Here is a 25520-nt window from a genome sequence, read left to right as displayed (position 1 = left end):
CCCACCCCAGTGCACTGGCACTCCCTGCAGCCTTACGCCGCTGCATGTAGCAACCAATGTAAAACCATGGGCAACAAAGAACACAGACATAGTTTTTAGGGGTTTAATGGGTGTACGGACTCATTTAAAGGAAGTGATAAACACATACAAAAATACCCTTTCAATACATTTTTAGAAACAAACATCTAAATGACCTGCTTTGTTAAATGTGTCCAAACAGCAAAACAGAAGTTGTTTTGAAACAGAGTGGTGTAGATTTCGTTAAAAAGAGACCTACCTGCTATGAATGCTATTTAAAAAAAAAAAAAGAAAAAAAAAAAGAAAAGAAAACATGGTACAAATATGCAAATATAAATAAAGTGATAAGAAACCCTCCAGTAATGAAGAGTATGCCTTTGTTTAGGGTGGTGGGGGTTTGAGGGAGGGGGAGAATCACACTGTTCTCTGTACATTTATTTGGGCCAACTGATGGGGAAAGAAAAGAAAAAAAGAGCCTGTGTCCCTGCGCCTCTGTGCCTGCTCCCAGGAAGACTCAGCATCGCTTTACACTGTCGTATACACATTCCCTCTGGAGCTGGAAGCAAACATTCGCAGACCATGAAGATTTTGGGGGGGTGGGGGGGGCCTGAGGCGGGATGAAGCCTTGTCTCCTGACCACCTGCAGCACCACAATCACCGGGAGATGCTTTCTTTTAAGAACCTCCACAGGAGGCGCGGAGGGTTAACACCCCAAAACAAAGGGAATTCCATCTCTCTCCATCACATGAACACAACCAGTCTCTATCACTCACACACACGTATGCATACACACACGAACCAGCAAAACTCGTCAAAAAATGCTTTACAGAAAGCACTGCAAACTTTTTCCACCTAGGACTTTGGTGGGAGGGGGGGGGGGGTCCAAACGTTGTCTAGAACAAATGCTTAGTTTGTGTTGAGCTCTCTGACTGAACCAGAAAAGAGATTTCAGGCGCCGCACAATCACAGGTAGGCACACAAACCGATATTGGAACATTTTCTCGTAGTCGTCTAAGCTGTCCAGCGCTCACTCATTTGCCATTTCGGACCCCAAACTCACCAGGAAAAGGAGCAAAACTCTACTTTTCCTTCTAATCCAAGACATACAGTAGGCGTATGTGGCGTGGGCGGAGCGCTTCAGCGTTACCGTACAGGAGGACTATTCATTTCTTCTTCCGCTTACCGGCAGCTGAGAAGCACTGGTGTCACTGGGCGCCAGCCATCACCTTTGCGCGCAAGTCCAATATCAACCAGCGCTCCCCTTTGGGTGGTCGTGGTCCAAAGACGTTGTGGTTTCTGTCGTATCCGAGCGAACCCCTCACGAAAGCCTCCAACTGTATCCAAACGTATACAGTGTTATGCAAAATAAAATAAAAACGAGGGCTGGAGATTTTTTTTTTTTTTCCTTTTTTTGGACAAGCATTAGAGAAAACAAAAAATAACATTTTTTAAACCTTTTTTTTCCTTTTTAGATAAAACTACAATAGAATGGTCAAAAGACTTACAGTGATCTTTTGCTTCTTTAAGACAAAAAAGTTATGTACATCAACATTTACTGTACAGGCTTCTGTTTGGGAGAGAAAATGAAAAAGAAATCAGCATACAACAGAAGTATGTAGCAAGCGGTCAATAAATGTTCTGGGCTGTTTAAAACATGTTGATTTTGGGGGTGGGAGGGTGGAGGAGAAAACAAAACAAAAAAAGAACAGCGCCTTTTCCTCCTACACTGTGTACACGTTTAAACACCGAGGGAGAGGAGTAAAAAAAAAAAAAAAAATAACGATTAGTTCTGGTGCCGGATATCTCTGTGACTGCCGTGTCCAAAGCCCTCTGGCTGTGAGCGGGACAGAGGGGCGCCTCACAACATCTGGTTTGACCGATTCACCTATCCACTGGCAAATCTGTTCTCTAAAGACTTGAGGGTGAGGTATCCTGCCGCTTCACACTTGAGACAGACCTGAACCAACCAACCTCCACCGCCCACCCCTCCCCAAAAGTTGTCTGTCTTCTCTGGTTCTCTACGCATGTATAAATCACAGTCTGTATTTGTGTGTTCAAGCTATGTGGATTCTGGCCTTTTCTGTCTCTTTGAGCCTCTTAGCCTGCTCCTCCAGGGAGGGAGAGTGGGACCTCTTGACGGTCGCTCCGTTCAGCGGGTCGGCCACTCGGCTCACCAACGTGGGGATGGAGCTGCCGACCGGTGGCGGCGTGAGTTTGGATGCCACGTGTTCTACGGAAGGAAAAAGAAGGGACAAGAGTTGTTTATTTTGCGTTAGATGCATAGTGTTACAAAGTGTGTGTGTGCACTTTGTGGATCCTTAATGGCAAGGCCAAGTTCTGGGCTCTCGTTTGCTACCTGATGACTGAAGTGAAGAGGGATATCTCCAAAGGTAACCACGCCAAAGGCTCGGGCACATTTAAGGTGGACAGAGCTTTGCTTTGTATAAATGTTCTCATACATTTTAAAAACTAACAGCTGTTTTATAATAATTTGTTACATATACCATTAAGTACTCTGTAAAAGTAAGAAAAGGGGTTGTTAAACACTGTTGACAAAAATGTGTATTAGTCTTCACATTAGTGCCGTTGTGGTCATTGGATTTCAGTCTCATTTCTGCTGAGCTTCCCTAATTCTGTTGCTGCTCTATTTGGGTCCCTCAAATACTGCTCATCGTCTCAGTTTACCTCGAGACAAGCACCTAAAATGTCCTTTTCATCTGGGAAGGAAAATCTTGCCCAATATTTTACTCAACACAATGATCTCAGGTCAAAACAAATATAAGAGTTCTGAATTATCAGAAAAAGAAGCTCTTGTGCACGTACTTGAGCCGATGACAGGAATGGACATGCCCTTTTCTTCGACTGCAGGGGGAGCGTCGGCTGTGACAGGACCTTCAAACACTGTAGGCTTGGGAGGTGTGATGCTACATTTGATTAAAAAAAACAAAACAAGCAGGCCAAGAAGTTAAAACAAAGTCAATAAAATAAAATCAGCCATTTCCATTTGGGAAAATAGTTGAGGCTTACTTATGGCGATTGAGGGCCAGTTTGATGGAATTCTTCACAACGCGGCAGCTGTTGCTGGCCGGTAGAGGAGAGGAGGCATCTGGCAGCTCCATGCTGGGAAGTCTCTGAGGAAGTGGCATTAGAGATCCAGTTAACACTCATCTGGAAAAGCATTATTTCTGTGTGCTACTTAAGCTGTGGAACTTTGCAACAACTTGAAATTCTTTTATAATTTAAGTTTGAATAAGAAATTATACTGAATAGATTAGATGTAAGGTTTAAGGGACTCCAAGAAGACTAAAAAAAAAGTCCAAGTCCACCATGTGGCGAAAAGACGTTACCTGTGTTCTCGAGGTATCAATGGTTGGAATAGGCTTAGCCTTTGAGCCGGAGAGGGTGGTCTAATGGTGAAGAAAAGCAAAATGTGCAAATATTAATTTAGCTTTGTCTGCTTGTCCATGGTAAGGCAGCATGAGGAAATGAGACCTACTTCTCCCTGTGAGCATGAGTCGGAGGACGGCGGATATGGCTCTTTAAAAGCAGAGTCATCATTTGAAACCACCTGCAGCAAAGAAAGTGTACATTTAATCTACCGCTTTCATAACTAAAGACCAAGTACATATTTGAACACAGCAGCTCCCTGTCCTCCTCACTTCTGTCTCTTTGTGCCTCTTGGCCAGGTCCTCTTGTGTTGGCGAGTGCGGTCTCTTGACAGAGGCGCCATTGACCGGGTCCTCCAGGCCGTTGGGCTCCTCTTGGGGGCTGCTGGCGGCGGCAGGCTCCTCGTCGCTGCCGCTCTGCGCCATCGTTAAGGAGCTGCCGGGCGGCGGGGAGGCGGGCTTCGCTTTGGCCGCTGGCTCTTCGGAATCAAAAGGGGACAAAGCGAGAGCAAACTGGAATAAGATTTTTTGACATCCATCAAAGGGTCGTGCTCATATCCCAATTAACTTTTGTGAATTCATATTCTCTGGATGTAGAGCGTTTGCAATGTAATTATTATTGCTTGACAAACTCTTATATTCAACAGCCTTTCGCACAGTGTGGAATAGTCACTGGAAAATCAACTCACTGGAGCCAATGACAGAGATGGACATGCCCTGGTCCGTAGCAGCTGCAGCTGCAGCTTCAGCACTGGGTGCTGGGAAGGCCTCCATAAAGAGCTGCTTGGGAGGACTGACGCTGCAAAATACGCAACACAAAAATATTGGCTCAGAAAACTATTGTGGATTTTGTCATATCTGGCACAAAAAAAAAGAGCTCTGCGTTAGAATAGCGCATCTGCATTTGGTGAGAAATGCACTGTGGAGGCGGATCATACCTGTCCTCCGTGTCGGACGCGGGCTTCAGGGGTTTGCCCAATGGGGAGGTGAAGGGAGTCCCTGAGTCAGTGTCTCTGGAGCTGTCTAGGTGACTGCTGTCCAGAGAGATGCGCTTAGAGCTTCCCCCGTTGGAGCTACGGTTCATCTCAGCTATACTCTGCACAAGAAAGAAGCAGATTGAGATATAATAAGGAGACAAGTCAATAACAATAAACATTAAAAAAAAGTATTGCGGTGTTGGTGCTGATGAAGGGAAGACGACTTACCCTCTTCTTCTTCTGCACCAGTTCGGGAGGAAGGTACTGATGGAGCTGTTTCTTCTTCACGTGCGTCGCTTCAATCTTCATCCCATCTTTCAGCATGTTGATGTTGTTTGCTTGTCTGTACACTGCAGGAAACAACGGGATCATTGACAACAAGCACCTTTTTTATAGAAATACGTTAGACTTTTACAGTAATAAAAGCATTTGATCTTAAAAGTTGTGACCACAGCGTTCCCAAACCGCATACAGAGTGATGTGACCTACCAGTATCTGTGAAGGACTGGATGTCGTACGTCAGGTCGATGTTAACACTCTCAGCGTTCTCCACTTTCTTGAAGATGATCCCAATAAACCACATGGACACAAAGTCGTTCCTGTTACAGAAAAGCATAAGCAATGTGTTTACAATGGTAGGGGAAACTCTGCACTACTCCTGACATTTAATCAGTCTTTAATCAATTTATTCAGTTTAGACTCCTTCTGCATATTACTAATTAGTAATTACTAATATTTATACACCTAGATAAGATAAGAGCACATAAACACGCTTGAGAAGCCACAGCATATACATAATAATTAATACTGGCTTCCATGATGTGTGCTTTCTCAGCACTCAATGACAGAATACACAAACAATGACTTCATGACTCATTGCGGTAAACGTATTATACAAGTACAAAGAATGAAACCTAGAGGAAGGTTTGATTAATGATTAGCAGGAGTTGGTCTCTCACCGAGCCGCTGTTCTAGATAAACTTGAACTCACTCGTTGCGGTTCTCTTTGGACCCGGGGAAGGACTGAGGGTTGACGTGAGCCAGAGTGATGTACTCGTTCCTCTCCAGGTTTCCCACCAGAACGCGGATCTTTGACTCCACCAGGCCGATCCTGAGGGAGGAAGGAAAAAAAAACATCAAGGCCTTTCACAGACTCTGTTAGAGGAGTCAGCTACTGCTGTAGAGCTTCATTCCTTACAGACACTCACCATTCTAAGTGGTTTTCTTCTGTGGAAGCGCTGGCGGTCAGAACAATGTAATGCCTGCAGGACAGAGCGGAAAATCAGATGAAGATGTTGTCAATGGATCAAAACGCTGCACACTTGTGAATTCAAGAGGAACAGCTTCTACTGTTCACACCGGCCCCCAGGTAATGATGGCACAGCAGCGCCACCAACGGAGCGTGGCAGAGAAGTCCGTTGGGGTGCTTGTGCAGGAGGAACTTCCATGAACAAAATGAGTCGTCCATGGTCGACTAAGCGCATCGGGATGAGTCAAATGTGCCCATAACACCCCCAAAATATGATAATTCATTTGTCAGAAACTTGAATCATCCGGTTTTGGTTTTATCGGCATAAATGCAATCATGACTGAAAGTTATCACACAACTCATTGTCACATAACTTAGCATGATAAAAAAAAAGGGGAAAGGGGAAACCACTTACTTGTACTTTTGGAAAAAGTTGGGTGGCTCAAAGAGTTTGGACCATTCTGCTTTTCCCTGAAGGATCTCATCTGTGACACTAAGGCCTGTTGATGTACAACACAGTGGGACAACAACGTTATCTGGCTGAGGAAGTCAAGTTGATACAATTACCTTTTGGAGAACTAGGCTGCTGTTTACCGTATTTGAACTCCTCGCTCATGATGGTGCGTGTCGATGTGGAGACGTTGTACGTGGAGTTCTGCTGGGGGTAGGCGGGGGTGATGATGGGCATCAAGTGGTATCTGTCAGATGGGTTCACCTAGAAAATGGTAAAAGAAAAAAAGAAACGCCACAGGGACCACAGCAGAAATGAGAGCCTTTACCAGCAAACTCAAGCGCCATGCTGAGTGTGTCGGGCAACTTCACACGCCCACGTACAGAAAGGCCCCCTTAGTGCTCAACCCTCCCAGCACACACACAGACACACAGGCTACATTCCATCACCTGCATTCCTTAAGTGAAGTGAAAGAGTTCAGGTGAAGGAAACCTGTTGGGATCCTTTCAATCTTTATGTGCAGGAATTCGATGAAGGCTGCACAGCTAGATCAGCTTTTTTTTTTGGAGCCTTTAGCATCTTCTGGAAGTGCGAACAGTTGCAGTTCAACATTCGCCAACATGACAAAACCCTTTGGACTATCACATGTCCACTTTGGGCCTCCATATCAGGTGCAGGACAACACATGCAAGGCCGTGTTTAAATGTTGTCCAGATTGGTCTGAACACCACTGGACTTGCAGGGACATCGCACAGTTTAGTTAATGGGTTTTCCTTTGAATATCAGCTGTTCATGTTTAAATAGAAAAGGATGGGGGGGGGGGGGGGGGGATCTGACTCCTGAGAGACGATTTGTGGTGAAAACACAATGTAGTTGGGACAAGTATTCCACATCTGCCAGCAGCATGGAACGATCAAGTTCAGCTCTATATTGGTCTTACGATGAGCATGCTAAAGGACCCCAAACATTTGGGATATTTTCTAAAATTCATTTTTTCAAAATTCAATCAACTACACTTCAAGCCCAATACACGTTTTGGGTCGGCCGTGCTGTGACTGAACGAAAACAACACCAGGAGATAATTTAAATGTGTTTATTGCTGAAGGGACACAACACATATAACACAGCAGTTACAGCAGCTAGAACGTTATTTTTTTCCCCCACTTACGGCAATAGACCGATTACTTATGGGTTAAATTTATTTATGGTACTATTATAAAAACAGCAAAAGCAACTAAAAGCCCCATGCCAAGGGAAGAATATCCAAATGGAAAACCTGCAAGAAGAGTATGTAAAGGTGTCCTCTAATACTTATTGCACACAGTACTGTTATTCAACACTCCAGTTTGACTGTGGTGTTGGGATTAGGGGATTTAACACAAATTTCAGATCTATTTTGTTTTTTAAATTGCATTTTTACTGAAAGGGCGCGTCTGAAGAACAAGAAAAAAAGGACGTCCACGTGGGAAGTCTTCCTTGCGCCAAGGTGCTCTGTGGAAGCCTCTTCCGAGCAGTGGTGAGGGCATAGGAACTCAAGATAGAGAACACGATCAAATTTTCCGGGACACGCAAGGACAAGATGAACAAGGAGACATGAAATAGGAGAAAAACAAATGTGCCTATACATTTATCAGTTGAGCTTAATTTAAAAACACCAACACTAGCAAACTCACAATTTAGCAGATCAACTCTGTACGGGCGCCATTTCTTGAGTCTACAAATTACAACACTATTAACATGTGGGAATAAAATACTGGTGGCATACTCACCCTGGGATCCCACACGGGTAAATTAAGATTACTGTCCTCCGGCTGTTTCAATAGAACAGGATTCGGCCATTCCCTGTAGGGAGGAAGTGAACAAAACTTCCTCAAAATGTGAACCAACTTCCCTTGAGGCGGTGAAATGCTGCCACGATGTGCTACAGGACAGAATGTGATGTTGTGGGAAGCTCAATACTCACCATTTGGAAAACACCAGGAAGAACTTGTGGACAAGCGTGGCGGCCACAGCGTTGGGGTACAGCTGGCATGTCCTGGCCACCAGCATGGCCCAAGACACTCCGCCCAGAAAGCCCAGCATGTTGGAGTAAATCCCACGGCCTGCAGGAGGAGGGCACAACTTGAATTATCATATCAATTGGAGGCAAGACATCCCAAAGTCACGAGCAGGGTTACTTTGAACGCACTAAATCAAGAGGGCACCTGCTCAGGTAAAGGAATGCAATATTTGTTAATGTTAAGTAGATTACAAGTAATACTTATGATACGCCATACAAATCTGCATTCAAAAATCTCCCCACTCTAACCGCCGCTCTATGATACACTAGAATTGCTTCTGTCAATGTTTATTTGGGCCGTAATACATTTGATTAACATTGTTTTTTCATCATGCGCAAAGGCAGAAATTTACTGTTTGTGCAGCAGGCGTTAATCTACGTCCACCGCAGGCAACGTTAGCGACGCCGTACAGAGTACGACCCCAAGAGTAGGTAAAGCAACGTGCTCATTGTTTAGCTATTAATGCCTTTAAAAGATAGTGAAACTTCTTTTATTCCTGCTCAATAAAGCAATATCAATAATTTCTTCCTAAATGAATCTACTTACGTTTCGCCCACAGTTTGATGGCTCTCAGTGTCAGCCTGAAGTTCTCTTTGTTTGGCACCAGGTACAGAATTTCATCAGTCACGCGACAACCTGCGGGACAAAAATGGCATAAACCCAAAACACTGAGAGAGAAGCATTTCACTTCCGAAATAAGACGTTGATTTCAAGTGGCTCTGGTAGAAACCAGTAACGGACATGTGGCTTACCGTTAAGACTGCGGATACATCGGATGTCCAGGTTTCTCAGGATGGAGTCTCCCCTCAGGTCCAAGTTGTCTGGAATGGACTGTAAGGCCAGTCTGGCAAAAAGCAGGTCGATCTGCTCAGACGAAGAGAAAATCAAAAAAAAAACGTGATGAAGGACCCGTCTGGCAATGGCAGTAGGTGCCTAGCAGCGTGGCTCAGTGTGATGAGCTTCCAGTTCTTTAGCAAAAATAAAAATATTTTGATAGCTATTCAAGCAGACAGCAACAGCTGAGACAATCCTTACAACAGTTAAAACATGTCGGGAAAAAATGATAGATTGATATTTTGTCAAGATCCAGTGCCTCCTAAGTCATTTCATATAAAAAAACTATAGATCAAGACACTTGTACTTTAAGGGCTATTAATTTGCCCTAAAAAACAGACAAAGACATTTACAAAAATGAATTTGACAGCATTTACGCAACAGGTATTGTCAATAACTTGGGCCATGATAGACTTGACCTTTTGTTTAACAATGTGTATTCTTGAAACTTATAAAATATTTGTTCAACAATGTACGAGTAGTTCTATTTGTTATGTAAAAGCCCTTACATGAAGACAAAGTTACTTACCTCAATTCCATCAAATTTGAATTTTATCACTGGTACAAAAGCATCCTCCACAGCCTTGAGAAAGCACCAAAGGAGACAATATCACCAACACATCCAAGACAAGTTAAAGTCAAGAAACTGACTGACATTGATTAAGAGGTGAAAGACTAGGACTGAACCAAATAGTTTGAAGACTCCGTCATAACATTCAAATACTAAAGCAACAGAATGACATAATTGTTATTATGCCATTCTAGTCGGGGCTGTGTAAAACCTAACCAGTACCAGTGTCATCTAGCCCAAAAGTCTGCATTAAATGCATATATTATATTCTGCTTCAATTCATTTGTGTATTGGACATTGGGTACATCTCAAATTGCACAGAAGCAAAAGCAGAGCTGCTCTTTTAAAATGTTTCCTTTATTGTTAACAGACGTCTGAGAGAAGATTTCAAATTGTGAAAACTTTAGCAGAGCGTAGAATGAGTCTGTGGAAACATGAGTTTTGATATTGAACCAATACCATTCTCCCCCCAGAAAATCCAACTAACGCAAGAGGGCTCTCTGTAACGTTCATCCACCCACTTTTTAAACTTTTTTTTTTAATTTTTGGAAAAGATCTGCAGACATTTACTTAGACACTTTAAAGCAGTGATTCTCAACTGGTGGGTCCGGACCCGTTTTTAGTGGGTCGCGGGCCTTTGCACGGGAAAATGAAAATGGAAAAAAAAAAAAATCATCCTGTGATTTTATTTTGAAGGGACTTTTTTAATGCAGCGGAGTGTCGTTTTTTTTGCCGCCTCGTCCGTCCATGTTTCAGTCAAGCGCGGCAATTAGAACGGGAAAAGATGACCGCCGGAAAGAAAACAGTTAGCAGCACCCCCCCCCCCCCCCCCCCCCCCCGTGGACCGCTAGAATATCTCCCGATTTGGGTCACGACTTGTCATTAAGGGGTGATGGTGGGTCCCGGAGCAAGACCAGTTGAGAACCACTGCTTTAAAGAATAGCAGCTATGGTTAAAATTCTATTAAAATATATTGTCGCTACATTCCTAGAAAGGAGGACATTTTCCATCATTTATATTGATGTTAAGACACACCTTGGGGAATTCATTCTAACTATTCAGCAAAAAAGAAAAAGCCTCTCAAAACAGTAAACCGCTCTCCTCAACATTGGAGGTGTCCCTCAGGAGCCGTGACACAGGTGGTCTGTTGCTCTTTGATTGGAGACAGACTTTCAGCTTAGGTACAAAGCGGGGGGGGGCTTCCTTTGCAGACACTTACCCTCAGGTCTTTGATTTCTTCGTGTTGTTTGAATTTCTCAAAGAAAGACTGGAAAAAGTCACTTCTCTCTACGTGGCGTGGGGCCACACATAAGGCATCAATATCGGCTCCTGAAAAAAACAGTTGCACTTTAAGCCGCAGGTTCCTTGTTTCCCAGGATGTTAAAGGAGCAACAGCTTCAATGACTATCTGAGAAGTTGGGGCATTCAAGGATAAAGTAAGTAAATTTAACAAGTAGGGCCTTGATTATTGTTTTTGGTGGCCGGCCAACTGATAACACCCAACCCTGTTTTGTACAGTCAGACTATACAACGTTAATGGTTTAGATGGAAGGAAGTGACGTAAATAGTGTTCCTGATCCAAGGTCTCATTACCAACGCATGCTTCTTTACAAAGCATCTACTGTTGCATGTACTCAGTGATGCAGATGTGACATCTTGAGTTTTTACTGTAAAGGATATTTATATTCTCTAATTACTTTCCACGCCAACTTTTAAGGAGTTTGAACTTCTTACTTCATTAAAATAAATTATTAAAGTGGTAACTGGTACTTCAACTTGTAAATACCAATAGATTTGTATGATAATCTGCTGCGATAGGGGGGTTTTGATAGACCATTTATCTCAAATGTGGGCAAAAGAGATTAAAGATTTTGAGATATCAAAATATTTGAGGGTACTAATTGTAAAAGGGACGGTGGTCATGCTCACTATGCTGGCAGACACTCGCCGTCATAATTTGAATGGGACATATTGTGGCAGTTTCAACATTTGATTTATTCAGAAATTAAGATTGGTATACAGCAAGCACTAAATTGAACTTGCGACATAGCAGATACCAATCAAACCGCACCATTATGAATTGTTCAGATTAACATCCATACCAATTCAATTATTTTATCCAACTACCACTTGACATTAACATTTTTGCTCACATGTCAGGCTAGTGGTTTTCCAAAGTTACTAGCCATGTAGCAATTTTTTAGCCACCATTGTTGGGCAATTAAGTTTAATTTGATTTAAGTGGACTACAAAACAAACCCAACTGTCACGTGTGTTCGCGTCTATGTTGCTTAGTAACAACATACAGTGGTCGAGGGGGGAAGACAGCCAAGCTAAACTAAAATATTCGCTGTGGTCCGTAGACGTTGCACAAAAACCAGTTGTCTCTAATGTAACCGAGCGTTCTGGGTTTGTGGATGATGAACTTCATTTACAGCCTTAACCCCTAAAACACCCGTGTGAATTCCACTGCAATCCACCGCTGTGTGTCCCGCCTCGGTTTTACTTCCAATGCAAAAAGCGTTTCCATGGTCAACTTCCGGTTTACTTCCAGAACCCGGAAGAATTTGCAATTGTTTAAAGCAATGAGGTTCTCTGATCACATTCACAATCATGCCTACAGTCTATGGAAGGCCAATGTTGACAATGCCATTGTGCTTTGGTGTGGTCATGTCGAACTTTTGCTTTTCAAAACACTGAGATAGCCACGCTAAGAGGGAGTTCACTGCTGTGTTTCAGTAATATTCAACTACCTTCATATCAGTTTGATATTTTTAATGCTAATATCGACTAGCACAGTACATGGGATATCAATGTTTAGAGTAATTTGATGTTGCTGCAATGACTAGACGTACCTTTTGTGTGTACTCCAAGTCTGTATGAACCAAATGTAAATATCTTGCCCCCGACGCAGCTTATAGCCGAAGGTGGGAGGTTCTGTGGGAGAGACAGGTGTATAGTCAGTGAAATTGGTATGTTTTTACTCCATATGACACAACATTAAGCTTTAGAATTTGATAAAGTAACCACTATTATTGATAGTCACGTAAAGCGCATGCAATACAACCCACCTTTAATTCACTAATCTCCGAGATCCATTCTTTGACAAAGTTATTCAACTTCCCGAGAACTGCAAGTCTGAAAAGGAGATAACTTTAAAGTGGATATTTCACTCAAAATATATATGTAGGTATACATACAGTAAATGCAATATTTGGTTAAGCTTAGTAGTGTATCTGTTGAGAATACGACATAAGTGCTGGTGCATTATAAGGAAAGTTACTGTTTCAGTGGGCACTACTTGTACCTGTAGTTGCGATTGACCAGAGACCCACCACAGTTAAAAAGACAATTTGAGTTACTCACCTATGGTTCAATTCCTCTTCGTCCTCAAACACCCCAAAAGGTTTCATAGCGTCGCAGAGCTTCTTGGTGTACTGGTTGTCTATTTCTCGCGGGGGTGCCAGGCTGATGGCAGAAGTGATGCCATAATGTTTCTGAGGCTGCTGCCCACCAGGCATGTTGCTGCGAGGGAAACAATACACGCAATGACAGCACAACGTTACTACGTTATTTTTATATTACTGCCATGGTTTCTCAAACCCGGTGTTACTTAAAAGCAAGAGAGCGTAGTCAAAGCGATTGCATTCATCTGTACCAGCCGCATTTTGTGAAATCTGGTGCTTGGCTAGAATCTGTTCCCCAGCGAGCCCATGTGTACACTCGTTACATACGACTCTGACGGCAATGTGCTAAATGCACATTATTCACACACAAAAACCTACGCTAGACTTCGTAGTTTGGTGCGAATAAAAACACAGAATATGACAAAATAGCAGAAGCGTGTTCGAAGCGAGCTAACCTATGCTACATTCCAAGCTGGCGGCGAAAGGACGTTAGCCCAGAGGCTACAAACAGGTTGGAAGCGCTAACAAACTGGCTAATTTAGCAAGTTAGCAGACGTTAGCTCGCTGCTACGGGGAACAACTTCGTTTAGCTAACAACTCGCTTACTAGTTAGACATATTAAGCAGTTGGCATTTTCAGAAACAAAATCGAGCGGCCGCCGTTCATTTTGTCAGCTGCACTCACGCCGTAGTTAACAAACAAGCGCGCTAGCCAGCAAACGGTGGCTGCAGGCCTTGTTGTTGTGACAGTTGGCTAACGTTAGCCTTTAGCCTATTCTTCAGGACACTCTTAAAACGCGAAAAAATACGGCCAAAGAGGGAATAGTACATCACGTGTACGACTTACCTCGACATTTCTTTCATGACACTTTGAAAAGCCTGTGCTGTTTTTCTTGCTGTGAACCCGTAAAAAAAACTAAGAAAGTCAGCAAGTAGAAATGATAACAGCCTCGACCTGATTACAACAATGGTCACTTTCCAGAGGAGTTCAAACCTTCCCACTGAACCGGAATCACTTCTTATAAGATAACGTATCAGCGCGTAGCGTCCATGCGGACAGGATATTCATATCTAATTGATTTACAAAACGCGGAAGGGTTTTTGGAATGAAGGCACCTGACGCGGGATTGGTAACTGTTGGGACTTTTTTTCAATTTAAAACTACAAATGTAACGGGATTTTTGTCGAATGTGTGCGTGCAGCACGCTGAGCGACCATCGTCAGAGTACAAGCCCCTCCCTCAATGAAGCCACGAACCACGTGACCTCAGAGGCCCGATTCCGCTGCACACAACGTTCGACGCTATCACTCAATGCGGGGTTTAATACGTTCAACTCGATATGTAACTTAGCGAATTTATGAGGATATTATGAAAATGACATAAAAACTAAATCACAATACTTTGCTGGGTTAAGTCCTTTATTTCAGGTTGTCCTTTTATTTTGTTCAAACTTGCAAAAATGCAGGTTTGAATGATTAGAGGGAAACCTAAATATATAAAACTAAAAAGCAAATAATTTCAGTCCAATAATCAGACCAATAATCAACACAGACAATGTTTATCTGTGTGTTATTGCTGATACTGATATTCAATAATAGATACTTTGTAGAAAATTGTAAAGGCCAATAATGAGTATATTTTGACCATTTTTTTCTCGCAGTGAATATAAACGTACTTAACTCAATAAATGTACTTAATACAAGACCGTATTTCACAAATAAAAAAGGCAACATTGAAATAGAATAGTTGTGGGACATCATTTAAAGCAGAGAGAGAAACAAGCTACACAACTTTAATGCATATATTGATAATTTATAATATTGTGAACTGCGATTCTTTTGTCAATTTTTAATTTGTGTATGTTGTATCAAAAAGCAGCATTTTCTAACGGATATTGATAAATGTCTTAAATTCTATATGCATCACTTTAAGTCAACTGATGAAAAGCCACTGCACAATATAAATGCTGAATGCTCGGCACATATAACACTGTTTTAAATATATTTGTGCATATATATATATATATATATATATATATATATATATGTTTAAGTGTATAGGTGTGTCTATGTGAACATCTGTGCCATTTACCCAACAAACTGGACTTTCAGCTTCAATCTGATCTCACTGCGGTGAACAGCTCCCTTTAGTGCCCAGTTTACGTCATTACATCTGATGGAAAATTAGCGCAAATAAATCGTGTCATCTTTATCTATCATCAATATGAAAATGTATCCTTCAACAGAATCATACATTTTTCAATCCCTTGTCGGGATATAGACTCAGTTTTACGTTATCTTAATAATAATAACATGCAAATACTATCAATACATGTGAGAATATAGTGGACAAAAAATGACATAAGTAAAAATAAATGGATAAATCTATAAATAAATCCGTAAATACACGTATGAATAAATAAATGCGAATAAATACATTAATGTATTAATATAAAAAGAACATTGTGTAAATTAAGCAGTTCAAACAAGAAATACTTCTTTTAGACCATGCTGCTCTTCTAAAGCTATTCAAACGTTCTATGATTGATGTCTTGATGTAATACATGTTTTAGCAGGAGAACAATAGTGCTTTTCCCTGAATGACCTCACGGGCGTTACATTGCTTTCCAATTCTTCCACACTATGTTACTTATTACGACTCTGCAAGCGACCTTTTATCTGTTATGGGGAGCTTAACTCCTCCTTACACCCTACCTCACTTTTGAATTTTGGACTTTCAGCGCCAGTCAGGTTGTTGAACTGCTCAGACCAGCACACTCACAGATTTAACACTGCGGCAAAAACCCCGTCAGTTTGCAAAAATGAGCCACGAACCTCTTGTGAATGTGAGAAACTGGATTGCAGCGAACGAGAATGCTTTCATGCCACCAGTGTGCAACAAGCTCATGTGAGTAGTTTCACTTTGGATACAAGCAACATTGTTGTTTTTTCCTAGATTGTCTAACAACAACCAATCAGTGTTTCACAACGTTAAAAAAGTTTAAAGTTTAGAAAAAATCCCGTCAAGTGTCAGAGAAGCTAACGGTCTTTCACTCCTGTCTGGCAGGCACTTTTCCCAGTTGATCATCATGTTTGTCGGAGGTCCCAACACCAGGACCGATTACCATTTAGAGGAAGGGGAGGAGGTCAGAGAGAAGTACTCCTTTCTTCTGCCATTGATGCAGTTATTCAGCTACTAGATCTCCATTTTATTGCTCTACATTCACAGATACCAAGACTTAATAAGTCAAGATCAAAGAAAACATTTTTTCCCATGTCATATTGCACGATTATTTACTGATATTTTTTTGTCTACTCTTTGTACAGCACCAGTCAAAGGTTTAATGGCAAAATATGAAGTGTGCTTACAGAACCAAGCCATAAACAATTTCATCCAATAATAACACCCTTCAATCGACAAATAAAAAAACAAATCTGCAACATTTAGCAACTTGGTAGCTGTGCAGTAACTTTTACATTCAACGCCGTCAACTTTTTAGCTATCCAATCAATGCGAAAGATTTGATACCGCTCTTACCCAACAAACAGGGTAAACTCCACCTCTGACCCATGTTGTTGGTATTCTCTGTCAAATAAGTCAATTACGCAATTGATAAAGGAAAAAAAGAGGGATGAACTTTTGAAATCCACACATTCCTATTCTCTCAAACCTGGGGTCATCGTATCCTTGAGGCGCTAACCTCAAGTAATGATAACCTGTAGCCGTCACGTGCAGCATGTTGCGCCTCAAGTGACATCACATCATCAGACTTCACACAGCTCCCTCTTTTAGAACTTTAGAACCCTTTCACAGTGTGCTTTCAGTTCTTGAAAGTTCATTATAATATTTTGGTTGCTGAAATATCCCCCTCCACCCTCTACCGTCACGCCTGTTTGAAAAAGAAACTAGATTGCAATAATCTCTTGATATTGCTTCGTCTCTTACAGCTGTTCTACCAGGTGAAGGGGGACATGTGTCTGAAGGTGATAGAAAATGGGAAGCACAAGGATGTGCACATTAAGGAGGGACAGGTATGACCTCCTGGATTTTCAAAGCCAAGTCCCTTGGTGGTGAAACGTGTGTGGTGACTCCTCTCTTCTTCCTGCAGATGTTCCTGCTGCCGGCCCGGATCCCCCACTCCCCCCAGAGGCAGGCCAACACTGTGGGACTGGTGGTGGAGAGGAGACGGCTGCAGACCGAGACCGACTGCCTGAGGTGAACTGGATCTCCTTACCGTCTTCTCTCTTCTCTTAACACAAAAACAACGACAGACAATTTATAACTAGAGGAAAATCCTAACCTTTGAGTTTCAGTTGATTTCAATCATTATCCAAAATAAAAGAGTTCGTCCAACGGTTGACGCACACCGACATTTGTGCTTCCACTTATTAAACCAGCAAACCTCTGCTCCAAAATGTATTGAGTTCCTCAACAGCCTTATAGAAATCCTCAACATCTCTACTCTGCATCTGAAAGAAAGAAAAAGTTTTCACTCGTGACAGAAAAATGAATAGTAATAGTTATCATCTTTTACAAACCAGTGCATCAAATAACGTTTAAACTGCCATTTAGTGGCGATACGCAAAATTGAAAAGGTATACCCTGCTTTTCAAATATCCTGTCTGAGATTTACATTAGGTCATGTACTTTGTCCCCAGAATCTACTCACTTACTTACTCATAGGGAATCATATTCGAAATATGCCGAGCATTCATGATTTTATAATCACAGGGAATATCATAGACTTTTTTTCCTGTAGATTTCACTCTTCCACCTCTGCAGGGTTTTTTTTCACCATCGATGACGATATCACGTCATTGTTGGCAGAAATCCATCAAATCAGATGTGCAGTACAAATAATCTCTGAAAAAAAGCATAATATTAAGCAAGAAAGTAACAAAAACATTAACGTGTGTAAGAGCATCACTAATGTGAGCGTGTGCTGGTGCCTTCAGGTACTATGTGGGCAACACCACCAACACCCTGTACGAGAAGTGGTTTTACTGTGAGAATCTGGGAACGCAGCTGGTGCCCCTAATCAAAGAGTAAGACGTCTTCCCCTTTGGCACACTGACCAGAAGTCTCCATCAGATTAGTTTAGGTTGGTTTTGACCCACTTTATCGTTGCAGGTTCATGGCATCAGAGCAGGCTAAAACCGGAAAGCCAGATCCAAGTGAGACATTTCTTGAGATTCCTGTAGAAAAAAGCTCCAATCTGAAGTGTGATGTTTAAAAACTGGTGTCCCCGTGCTTGTGTTTGGGTGAGCAGGCGAAATCTTCAGAGAACCGCCCTTCCAGCTGAACACCATGAACACGATGACCCCGTTCTCCTTCAGAGACTGGCTGGACAAGCACAGGCCCTCGCTGTCCGCCGGCGGGCCCATCGACATGTTCGGAGCTCAGTTTGAGACAGAGGTACCAGAAATCAGGTCATCAGACGGGTTTTTGAAGCGTTTCATAGTTGCATAAAGTAAAAAGCTTATGAAAGTTTGAAAGTCTAAAAGTGAAGGAGATAAATAAAATAAAATTACATAAAATAATTTAGGAAATGAAAAAACGAAAAATGCTTTAAAGTGACAACCTAGCACATAAAAATGTGACTAAAAGAGACAACTGATTTTGAAAAGAATAAATCAAGTAAAAAGTAAAGTTTTCTCATAGATTTACATACAATCTGACCTCCTTTTGCCACATGGGGAGTCGGCCACTGGTGGCCATTGAGGAGAATGCAAGTTTAAGGCAGTTCTGCATTGGCGTCTGCTGGGAGGGTTTGATAGAACCCTGCTGTATGGATGTGAATTGCAATTTAGCAATTTTTTTTAGCAAGCTCTTGAATGTAGAGGCATTAACAGATGCTTTGTATTTTGAAAACATTCTGTTGCATATCCATATGATCCAAGATGGCGCGGTATGTGGGTGCCCTTTGTTTTTTGTTGTCTATGTTGTTTGCACCAGCCGCCACGTCACATTCCTTGTATTTCTAACATATTTTGGCAATAACGGTTCCTGATTCCTGATTCCATCCATTTGATCGTACCTCAAGAGCACCAGAGCTCTGGCAGCAACTTGGCCGTTTGGCATACTGTCACTTTTCTAACCATGACCGCTTTGGTGTTCAGTATTAAATTATAGATCAAAACAGTGAATTTGATGACGATGGTGATGCTGCGTCATGTGACCATGCCAGGTGATGGTGTTCGGACCTGGGGTGACGGAGACGGCAGTGCGGCAAAGCGACGTGTGGATCTGGCAAATGGTATGTTCCCTAAACGTTCCTTTCGGTACCCTCACATGTCCTACCAGTCATGATGTGATTGTCGTCTGTCCTCGTCTCTCAGGAGGGATCCTCGACTGTTACTATGAACCAGCAGGAGTTCGCTCTTTCTGCAGGAAACAGTTTACTTGTTCCTGAACAGAGCCAGTGGGTCAATTCTGTCATTTAACTGCCTGTATATTCTGATAAAATAGATAAATTGGCAAAAATAACCTTGCATATGACTTCTTCTTCTGTAGGTACCACTGGCAGAGAGATGAGGGGACTGTTGCCCTGTTTGTGGTTCAAAACCCTGAGCGGAAGAGACCCTGAACATCATGAGGCAAATCAGGCACACAGCACATGAAACAGTATTCTGTGAGAGCATGGACCAGTGATGAGAAGCAAGTACAATAAAATGAAAGAACGAATTTGGGTTAAAAGCTTAATTCTATGCAACTATTTTACGATTAATATACTGAGCTATTGAAATTGGCAAACATAATGTAAAAAAATGTAGTCGTGAATTCCACTTCCGGTCCAACTGCCCCATGAACCGATATGCTCTTTATATTATCTCTAAAGGTACATAAATGAATAAGTCAGGCTGTTCCTGTACAATGTTGCTAGCAGTGCACTATACTTCCCTATATCCAAAATATGTTTGGATGAAATCCATTTAAACTGTTAGGATATACGTATATAAACGGAAAAAACCCACACAGACCGCAATGGTGGGTCAAAGAAAGTCTTTAAGCCGGACTAGTTAATGCTTCAATAATCACTATGTTGTCAAATAACGTTCTTGTATTGCAGGTCAAGTTAATCTTTTTTTCATTTATCAGTAATTTAAACTGATCATAAGTGCGGGTTATTAACTACGCGGCCGAATGGAGTCTGGGATTTGCTTCCTGTTATTATATTCAAGAAAAGTTACTAATGTAGCCTGATTGAATGATCACTAAAGAGCTAAATACAAATGAATTTATGTTTGAATGAATTTATAATTTAATTGACTAACATTCTCAGATCCCTCACGGAACCAACCGCTCTGCTCACAGCCCACATGATCAAGTGGCACATTTTTAACAACTGTTTTCTAGATTGTAAAATGTGCAGAATGGACAAAAGCTTGTCAGCTCACAGACATGACAGTAGTTCTGAAGTGCCGCTATTAAAAGAGAAACATGGCCACTGTGGCGTGGTGGACTCCATAAAGGGACTGTGCTGGTAATGACAATAGTTTCAGGTGATTATGCTTTAATAAAACATAGTTATAAATCCTGAACACTGGCTCTTTTCCCTTAAAGTGTGTATTTTCCTTTCTTAACACTAGGAACTAGGAGACTGGGTCTGAGTGTTTAGTTATCCACTATGTGATTAAAACAATCAAATGTTTGAAGCAATAATTCAAATTTTATTTAAAACACAGATTCACTTTCTTTCTGGGAGAAAGTTCATTTCATTTTTTTTTCCATTTCTTATACAGAGTTAATTAGCTTATTTTAGCATCAAAGTACAGACATAAGAATGGTTTTAACCTTCATATCACACTGAGCATAAAGCGAATGAAGTGATTACCCAAAATGCCATAATATTCCTTTCTAAACCTAGAAATAACATCGGTTACATTACGCTAACATAGCATACGGTGGTTCCGTCTTATCTTAATTTCAAAGGGGAAAGAAAACACAAACAAATAAAACTGAAAAAATGTTTTCAGATTTAATGGCGCAACACAGGGACTCGCAACATGTGAATCAACCATAAATGCTTTTGGCAGCGCACTTGTCCAGTCTGGTATCAGTTCAGTCTTATCCTCAGTGTGTTCTTGATCACGTGCTGCTCAGCTAGGAATGCCGCCACAGTCCAGGGCAAAGCGTACTCCAGAGTCACCAGGCCTCTCAGGTTGTAGCTGTAATCTGAGTAGTCCCAGGGACAGGCCCCCAGCAAACTCAGGCCCGCCCCGCAGCTGAACTCCCACAGGTAGATGAACCCGGTGTAGGCCGCCAGACGCGCCGGCAGCGCCAGGCGGCAAGCCATCAGCCGTGCTCTCATGACCTCTATGAGGTAGATGGCGGTGGCGTACATGGGCAGCGCCCACAAGCTGCTGTGGCCCGCCAGCCTCCAGTCGCGGGTGTAGCACCAGTCCAACAAGGCAGTGAAGGCCACCTCACAGAGGCAGCCATGCAGTGCGTACACGTAGAGACGAGCTACGGTAGCGAGAGGACGACTTGGTGCTGCCGGCGCCTCGAGGTCTGCACCAGGACCTGTCTCAATAAAGACGTTATTTGCACCAGGGTTTTTTTTCATAAGATTTCCACAATGTGGACAAAACAGACACGCGATGGATCACTAACAAGCTTTTGGATAGGTTTGCATGTCAAGAGTCTTGTGTTTAAATGTGTTTGAATACTATTAAGTGAAACAGTTAATTTTCAGGGTGTTAAAAGAACGTGCCAGGTCCTGAGGAGGGGTGAGGATCCATTGAGTGTCTGCCAAGCTCACGGAAACTACATTTATTCATTATTTATTTATTCTAGAGTTTTGTTTCTTGTTAAACACATGAGATATGTTAATAAGTTAATTACTTCCCAGTCAAAACGACCATCTGTATATGGATTATCTATTCCGCGTTACCTTGAGTTCTTGAATAACAGGTTGTACTTCCCCATGAATAGGGGTGTTACTCTTTACGCTTTGTTAGTAAAGATGTGAAGTAGTGAGCGTACTTCTGCATATATTAGACCATGTGTGAGCGTTTGTAAACACAGGTTGTGATGTAATCTTACACATTTTTCCCTATTTTTATTTCAGGAGGCATGGCGGGAAAACCTCTTTTCTTTGCCCTGTGTGTAGTTGGTAACAACTGATCATTTAGAGGGAGAATTCCTTTAAAATAGTTGAGAGGTTGTTCATTTTGGACACAGGAGGTGAGAGCTAATCGCTGTGCTGAACTAAACCGATCTTCACGTCTCACTCTTTGAGAGGAAACAAGTTAAGTAAACTTTGTTAAGTTAAAACACTTAAATGAAAGTCATCCTAATTCAACACATCACACTCAATTACATTTGTGCTAATTAGATTTAAGATAAATGTAATGATGGTTTCACTCTGGTGCTTGGTCTCTGTGTTTTTAAAACTGACAGTTTTTGGGAGTTTTCGTAGCTTTACGACTCATGCTTTGAATTTTATTGGCTTATGTAGGGACTATGAGTGTTTTCTTCTCGATTCTCCTCCCCACGTTATAATACTGGCTCCCCAGTGCGAATGCAACCCTGTGCCGTCTAACGGTGTACATGCTCTACTTTGGATTAACAGGTTTATAGCCTAGTTTAGCTCAGTGAAAGTCTCTGATAATCTTTAACAGCGTTTCCCTCTGCGCTTCAAAAGTGTCATTAACTATAAAAGACTCGGGGCGAGGGTTCCTCTCATAATCATTTACTCTATAAAAATAGTCAACAATGGTCTCATAAAAGACTGTGTTATTCTTTGAAGTGGGACCTAAAAAAATCAAACACAATCATAATTCTCACCTGGCTCATTACTACCTTGTGCTCTCCTCGCATTAAGCTTTCTCGCTTCCATCCTCGTGCAGCATATGGGTCCCTGTGCGTTTGTAATCCCTTTGCTTACCCGTGTGCGTGTGTGTGTGTGTGTGTGTGAGCGGATCTTGGGCTAAACATTAAGCGATGCCTCTGTCACGGACTGAGGTCGTGAACCAAGGGATGGACCCGGAAGCTAAAGCCAGGATCCACCTGAGGAACAAAAACGTCTGTGTGCAGCATTGAGCTGACATCGGACTGACATACAATGTGTGTTTGACATCTAAGGGTGAAGGCAATGGGTTATCAGTGAGCTGCAGCACCTGGGTGTGTCAGGGGAGCTGTAAACAACACACACTTATTCATGATGATGCAGCTACATTATTCTACAGTAGTTTTTAAAAATGTTCGTTCCCTGCCAATAAACAGTTGTGATAAATATTTGATTATGATGGAGTGTCTAGTTATTGCATGTCTGCATGTTGAGATAAGGCCCCTGTAATTGGTAGAGCCTGAATTTGAATGACTTTTAATTGTTTGTGTGATTTAATGAGGTAGATGAGATAAATGCAATATTTGGTTAATAGTCATTGTAAATGTTGTTCTTACATTCTGGTTATTTACTTAACAAAGTTTAATAGTAAAGAGCTTTACCTTATAAAGATTGTTATTTATTGTTCATCTGCAATTAATAAGCTAAACAACATCTTGTGAAGCTACCACTTCGCACATTAACACCCACACAATATAAATATGGATGCAGAACTCTGCCTGTTAAGTTTCACACATGCACAGAATACAGTTTAACCATAATGTCTCTCTGGGAGCAGATGTCTGTCCACACGTTTTGCCTCTAGCGTGTCCTTTGTGTTTGCTCTGTGTGTAGTCTAATAAAACAGTTCGATGAACGGTGGACCTTCAGATCAGAGTCCAGTGATTCTAGCAAACACACCTTTAGGGCCCGGAAGAACGCCAGTATACACAAGTCAATGACCATAAAGTTATCGAGTAGACAAAGGGTGGACTCTTCGCACAGTGCTGAGCCGGGCTGACACAGCGTGTGTTGCATTGTTGGATGATGAATTATCACCAAAGAATATTTGTTTAAGGAAATGTACATTCTCTATCCTAGAGAGAGCCTTAGAGTGCTTTCTCCTGTTGCTCTTTTTGTAGTAAATTCAACACATTCAATTTAATTGAAATCTATTGAAAGGAATAGACATGAACTGCGAGCGGAGAAGATGAGAAGAAACAGGCTATGATAAGATGTGATGATATCCTACAAGATAAGAGTTTATGAGATGTGAGAGGATGAGATGACATGAAAATGGATTATTTCACTGGCCAAAGACAAAGGCAATACAGGATTTCAAACTCCAGACACCGTCCTCCAATTGTCAACGTTTCAGTATGATGGTGATTCAGTATAATTGTCATTACCATTTGTATATATTGAAATTCAGTATTTTCCTGTAAAACACGTTTTATTTTGAAAATATTTATTACTACGTGTCCCTTTTATCTCGCAGTGGCTGCGAGCTACGTTAGATATCAGGATCTGCTTAGCTAGTCATAATCAATCACTTGGAAGACTTGCTTTTTATTCAATTCGTAATCAACGACTGTAATAATATAGATGTTCATGAACAGGAGAAGCACATTGTTTGAAGACGTTGTAAGGAAAAAAGGCCGTATATTTAGTTCGACACAATTTAAGATTTTGTACCGTCATGTCAGAGCCCGCATATCATTTCTGATCTCTAAAACAAAGCGGATTCGTTTTCGTGGGATAAATCGATAATTTCACTCAAACATACGCGTTAAGGTCTGTTGGCAGTTGGTACGCGAAAGATTTTAGAAGAAATTACGTCACACTAGGTATATAAATCCAAATACCGTGTGGACACAGTGAGCTCCAGTGGCGCAATCGGTTAGCGCGCGGTACTTATAAGACAGTACGCTGCAGAGCAATGCCGAGGTTGTGAGTTCGAGCCTCACCTGGAGCAGACTTTTGATAAAGGGTGTAATAGTAAGCACGAGTTTTTTAAATCACGTTAACTAAATTGTCGTCTTGTTCGAAATAAATAAAAATGACCACATGAAGTATACAGCGGGAAAACGACCCGTATGAAGGCGCTATGTAAGTAAGCAGATGTAGGAATTTAAGTAAAAAACCGAGTGTTTCGCATGTACACTATCCTACTGTCAAATACTTACCAAATATTTATATTCAGATATTCTGACCATATTGAGCAAAATCCTCATATAGTACTAATATGCTATTCAAGATATGACTGATAATAGTACTTTAGCTCGACTGAAAATAGGGGGCAGTAGCTCTCCATCTCTGCAGAGATACAGTCCAACAAGGTTTAGTGAAAAGGACACGTTACTCATGTTATTACAATAGGCTATTTGTTGTATGGTGACTTCATATTTACACCATAAAATACTCATTTAAAAATTATCTAAACTGAGAATTCAATTTGTTGATATCAAATCGTACATCTTGCATTATGTGTGATGCAATGTTCATTCATAAATAAAAATGAATGTCAAAAATCATTGCATGCCTGAAAACGTATAACGAATAACTCTTCAAGTCTTTAGATGCACTAATCAAGAGTTCTTGTAAATATGACTTGCCTCATTTTTTCTTCACCATTTAACTGTAACCAGTTGACCATACATTTCACCCAGGGAACACATTCATAGCGCTAAGAAAATTAAGCCTTGGTTCAAATTAATTTCATTTAACATGGGTTAAAA

At 41.5% G+C, this 25520-nt stretch overlaps 3 protein-coding genes and 1 non-coding gene across 9 annotated transcripts; 2 read left to right on the top strand and 2 right to left on the bottom strand.

Moving 5' to 3' along the window:
* Positions 1–292: 292 nt before the first annotated feature.
* Positions 293–14143, bottom strand: papolg (poly(A) polymerase gamma). 4 transcript variants are annotated; one of them, XM_037465403.2, is made up of 24 exons: positions 13800–14143; positions 12913–13071; positions 12618–12684; positions 12402–12483; positions 10766–10875; positions 9505–9558; positions 8894–9005; positions 8688–8777; positions 8045–8183; positions 7851–7923; positions 6225–6345; positions 6046–6130; positions 5590–5643; positions 5373–5492; positions 4871–4980; positions 4610–4731; positions 4343–4500; positions 4094–4203; positions 3678–3892; positions 3515–3586; positions 3366–3425; positions 3046–3149; positions 2842–2942; positions 293–2248 (listed from the first exon to the last, which is right to left on the bottom strand). In XM_037465403.2, exons 1-24 carry the CDS (start codon positions 13814–13816, stop codon positions 2073–2075), a joined length of 2511 nt encoding a protein of 836 aa, XP_037321300.2. In that variant the 5' UTR covers positions 13817–14143; the 3' UTR covers positions 293–2072. The 4 variants fall into 4 exon arrangements, with proteins under 4 accessions (XP_037321300.2, XP_037321301.2, XP_062422425.1 ...); XM_037465404.2 differs by having other exon boundaries at positions 3678–3883; XM_062566441.1 differs by lacking the exons at positions 293–2248; positions 2842–2942; positions 3046–3149; ... (9 more) ...; positions 6046–6130; positions 6225–6345 and having other exon boundaries at positions 7161–7923; positions 13800–14142.
* A 1537-nt stretch (positions 14144–15680) lies between these two features.
* Positions 15681–20494, top strand: haao (3-hydroxyanthranilate 3,4-dioxygenase). Of its 2 annotated transcripts, XM_037466023.2 has the most exons (10): positions 15681–15860; positions 16020–16098; positions 16901–16984; positions 17062–17168; positions 17909–17998; positions 18084–18127; positions 18223–18368; positions 19141–19209; positions 19292–19374; positions 19467–20494. In XM_037466023.2, exons 1-10 carry the CDS (start codon positions 15775–15777, stop codon positions 19537–19539), a joined length of 861 nt encoding a protein of 286 aa, XP_037321920.1. In that variant the 5' UTR covers positions 15681–15774; the 3' UTR covers positions 19540–20494. The 2 variants fall into 2 exon arrangements, with proteins under 2 accessions (XP_037321920.1, XP_037321921.1); XM_037466024.2 differs by lacking the exon at positions 19292–19374.
* Positions 20495–20602: 108 nt separating this feature from the next.
* On the bottom strand, positions 20603–23169 carry LOC119214321 (transmembrane protein 229b-like). 2 transcript variants are annotated; one of them, XM_037466027.2, is made up of 2 exons: positions 22758–23169; positions 20603–21476 (listed from the first exon to the last, which is right to left on the bottom strand). In XM_037466027.2, the coding sequence occupies exons 1-2, from the start codon at positions 22792–22794 to the stop codon at positions 21010–21012; spliced, it is 504 nt and encodes a 167-aa protein (XP_037321924.1). In that variant the 5' UTR covers positions 22795–23169; the 3' UTR covers positions 20603–21009. The 2 variants fall into 2 exon arrangements, with proteins under 2 accessions (XP_037321924.1, XP_037321923.1); XM_037466026.2 differs by having other exon boundaries at positions 22743–23147.
* A 1494-nt stretch (positions 23170–24663) lies between these two features.
* trnai-uau (transfer RNA isoleucine (anticodon UAU)) lies at positions 24664–24757 on the top strand. The gene is made up of 2 exons: positions 24664–24701; positions 24722–24757. It is a non-coding gene; the product is annotated as a tRNA-Ile (tRNA).
* Positions 24758–25520: the final 763 nt, after the last annotated feature.

The sequence above is a fragment of the Pungitius pungitius genome, chromosome 13 (assembly GCF_949316345.1).
Source record: "Pungitius pungitius chromosome 13, fPunPun2.1, whole genome shotgun sequence".
NCBI lineage: Eukaryota > Metazoa > Chordata > Actinopteri > Perciformes > Gasterosteidae > Pungitius > Pungitius pungitius.
The sequence above is the reverse complement of the archived record's forward strand: the minus strand, read 5'-3'. Positions and strand labels throughout refer to the sequence as shown.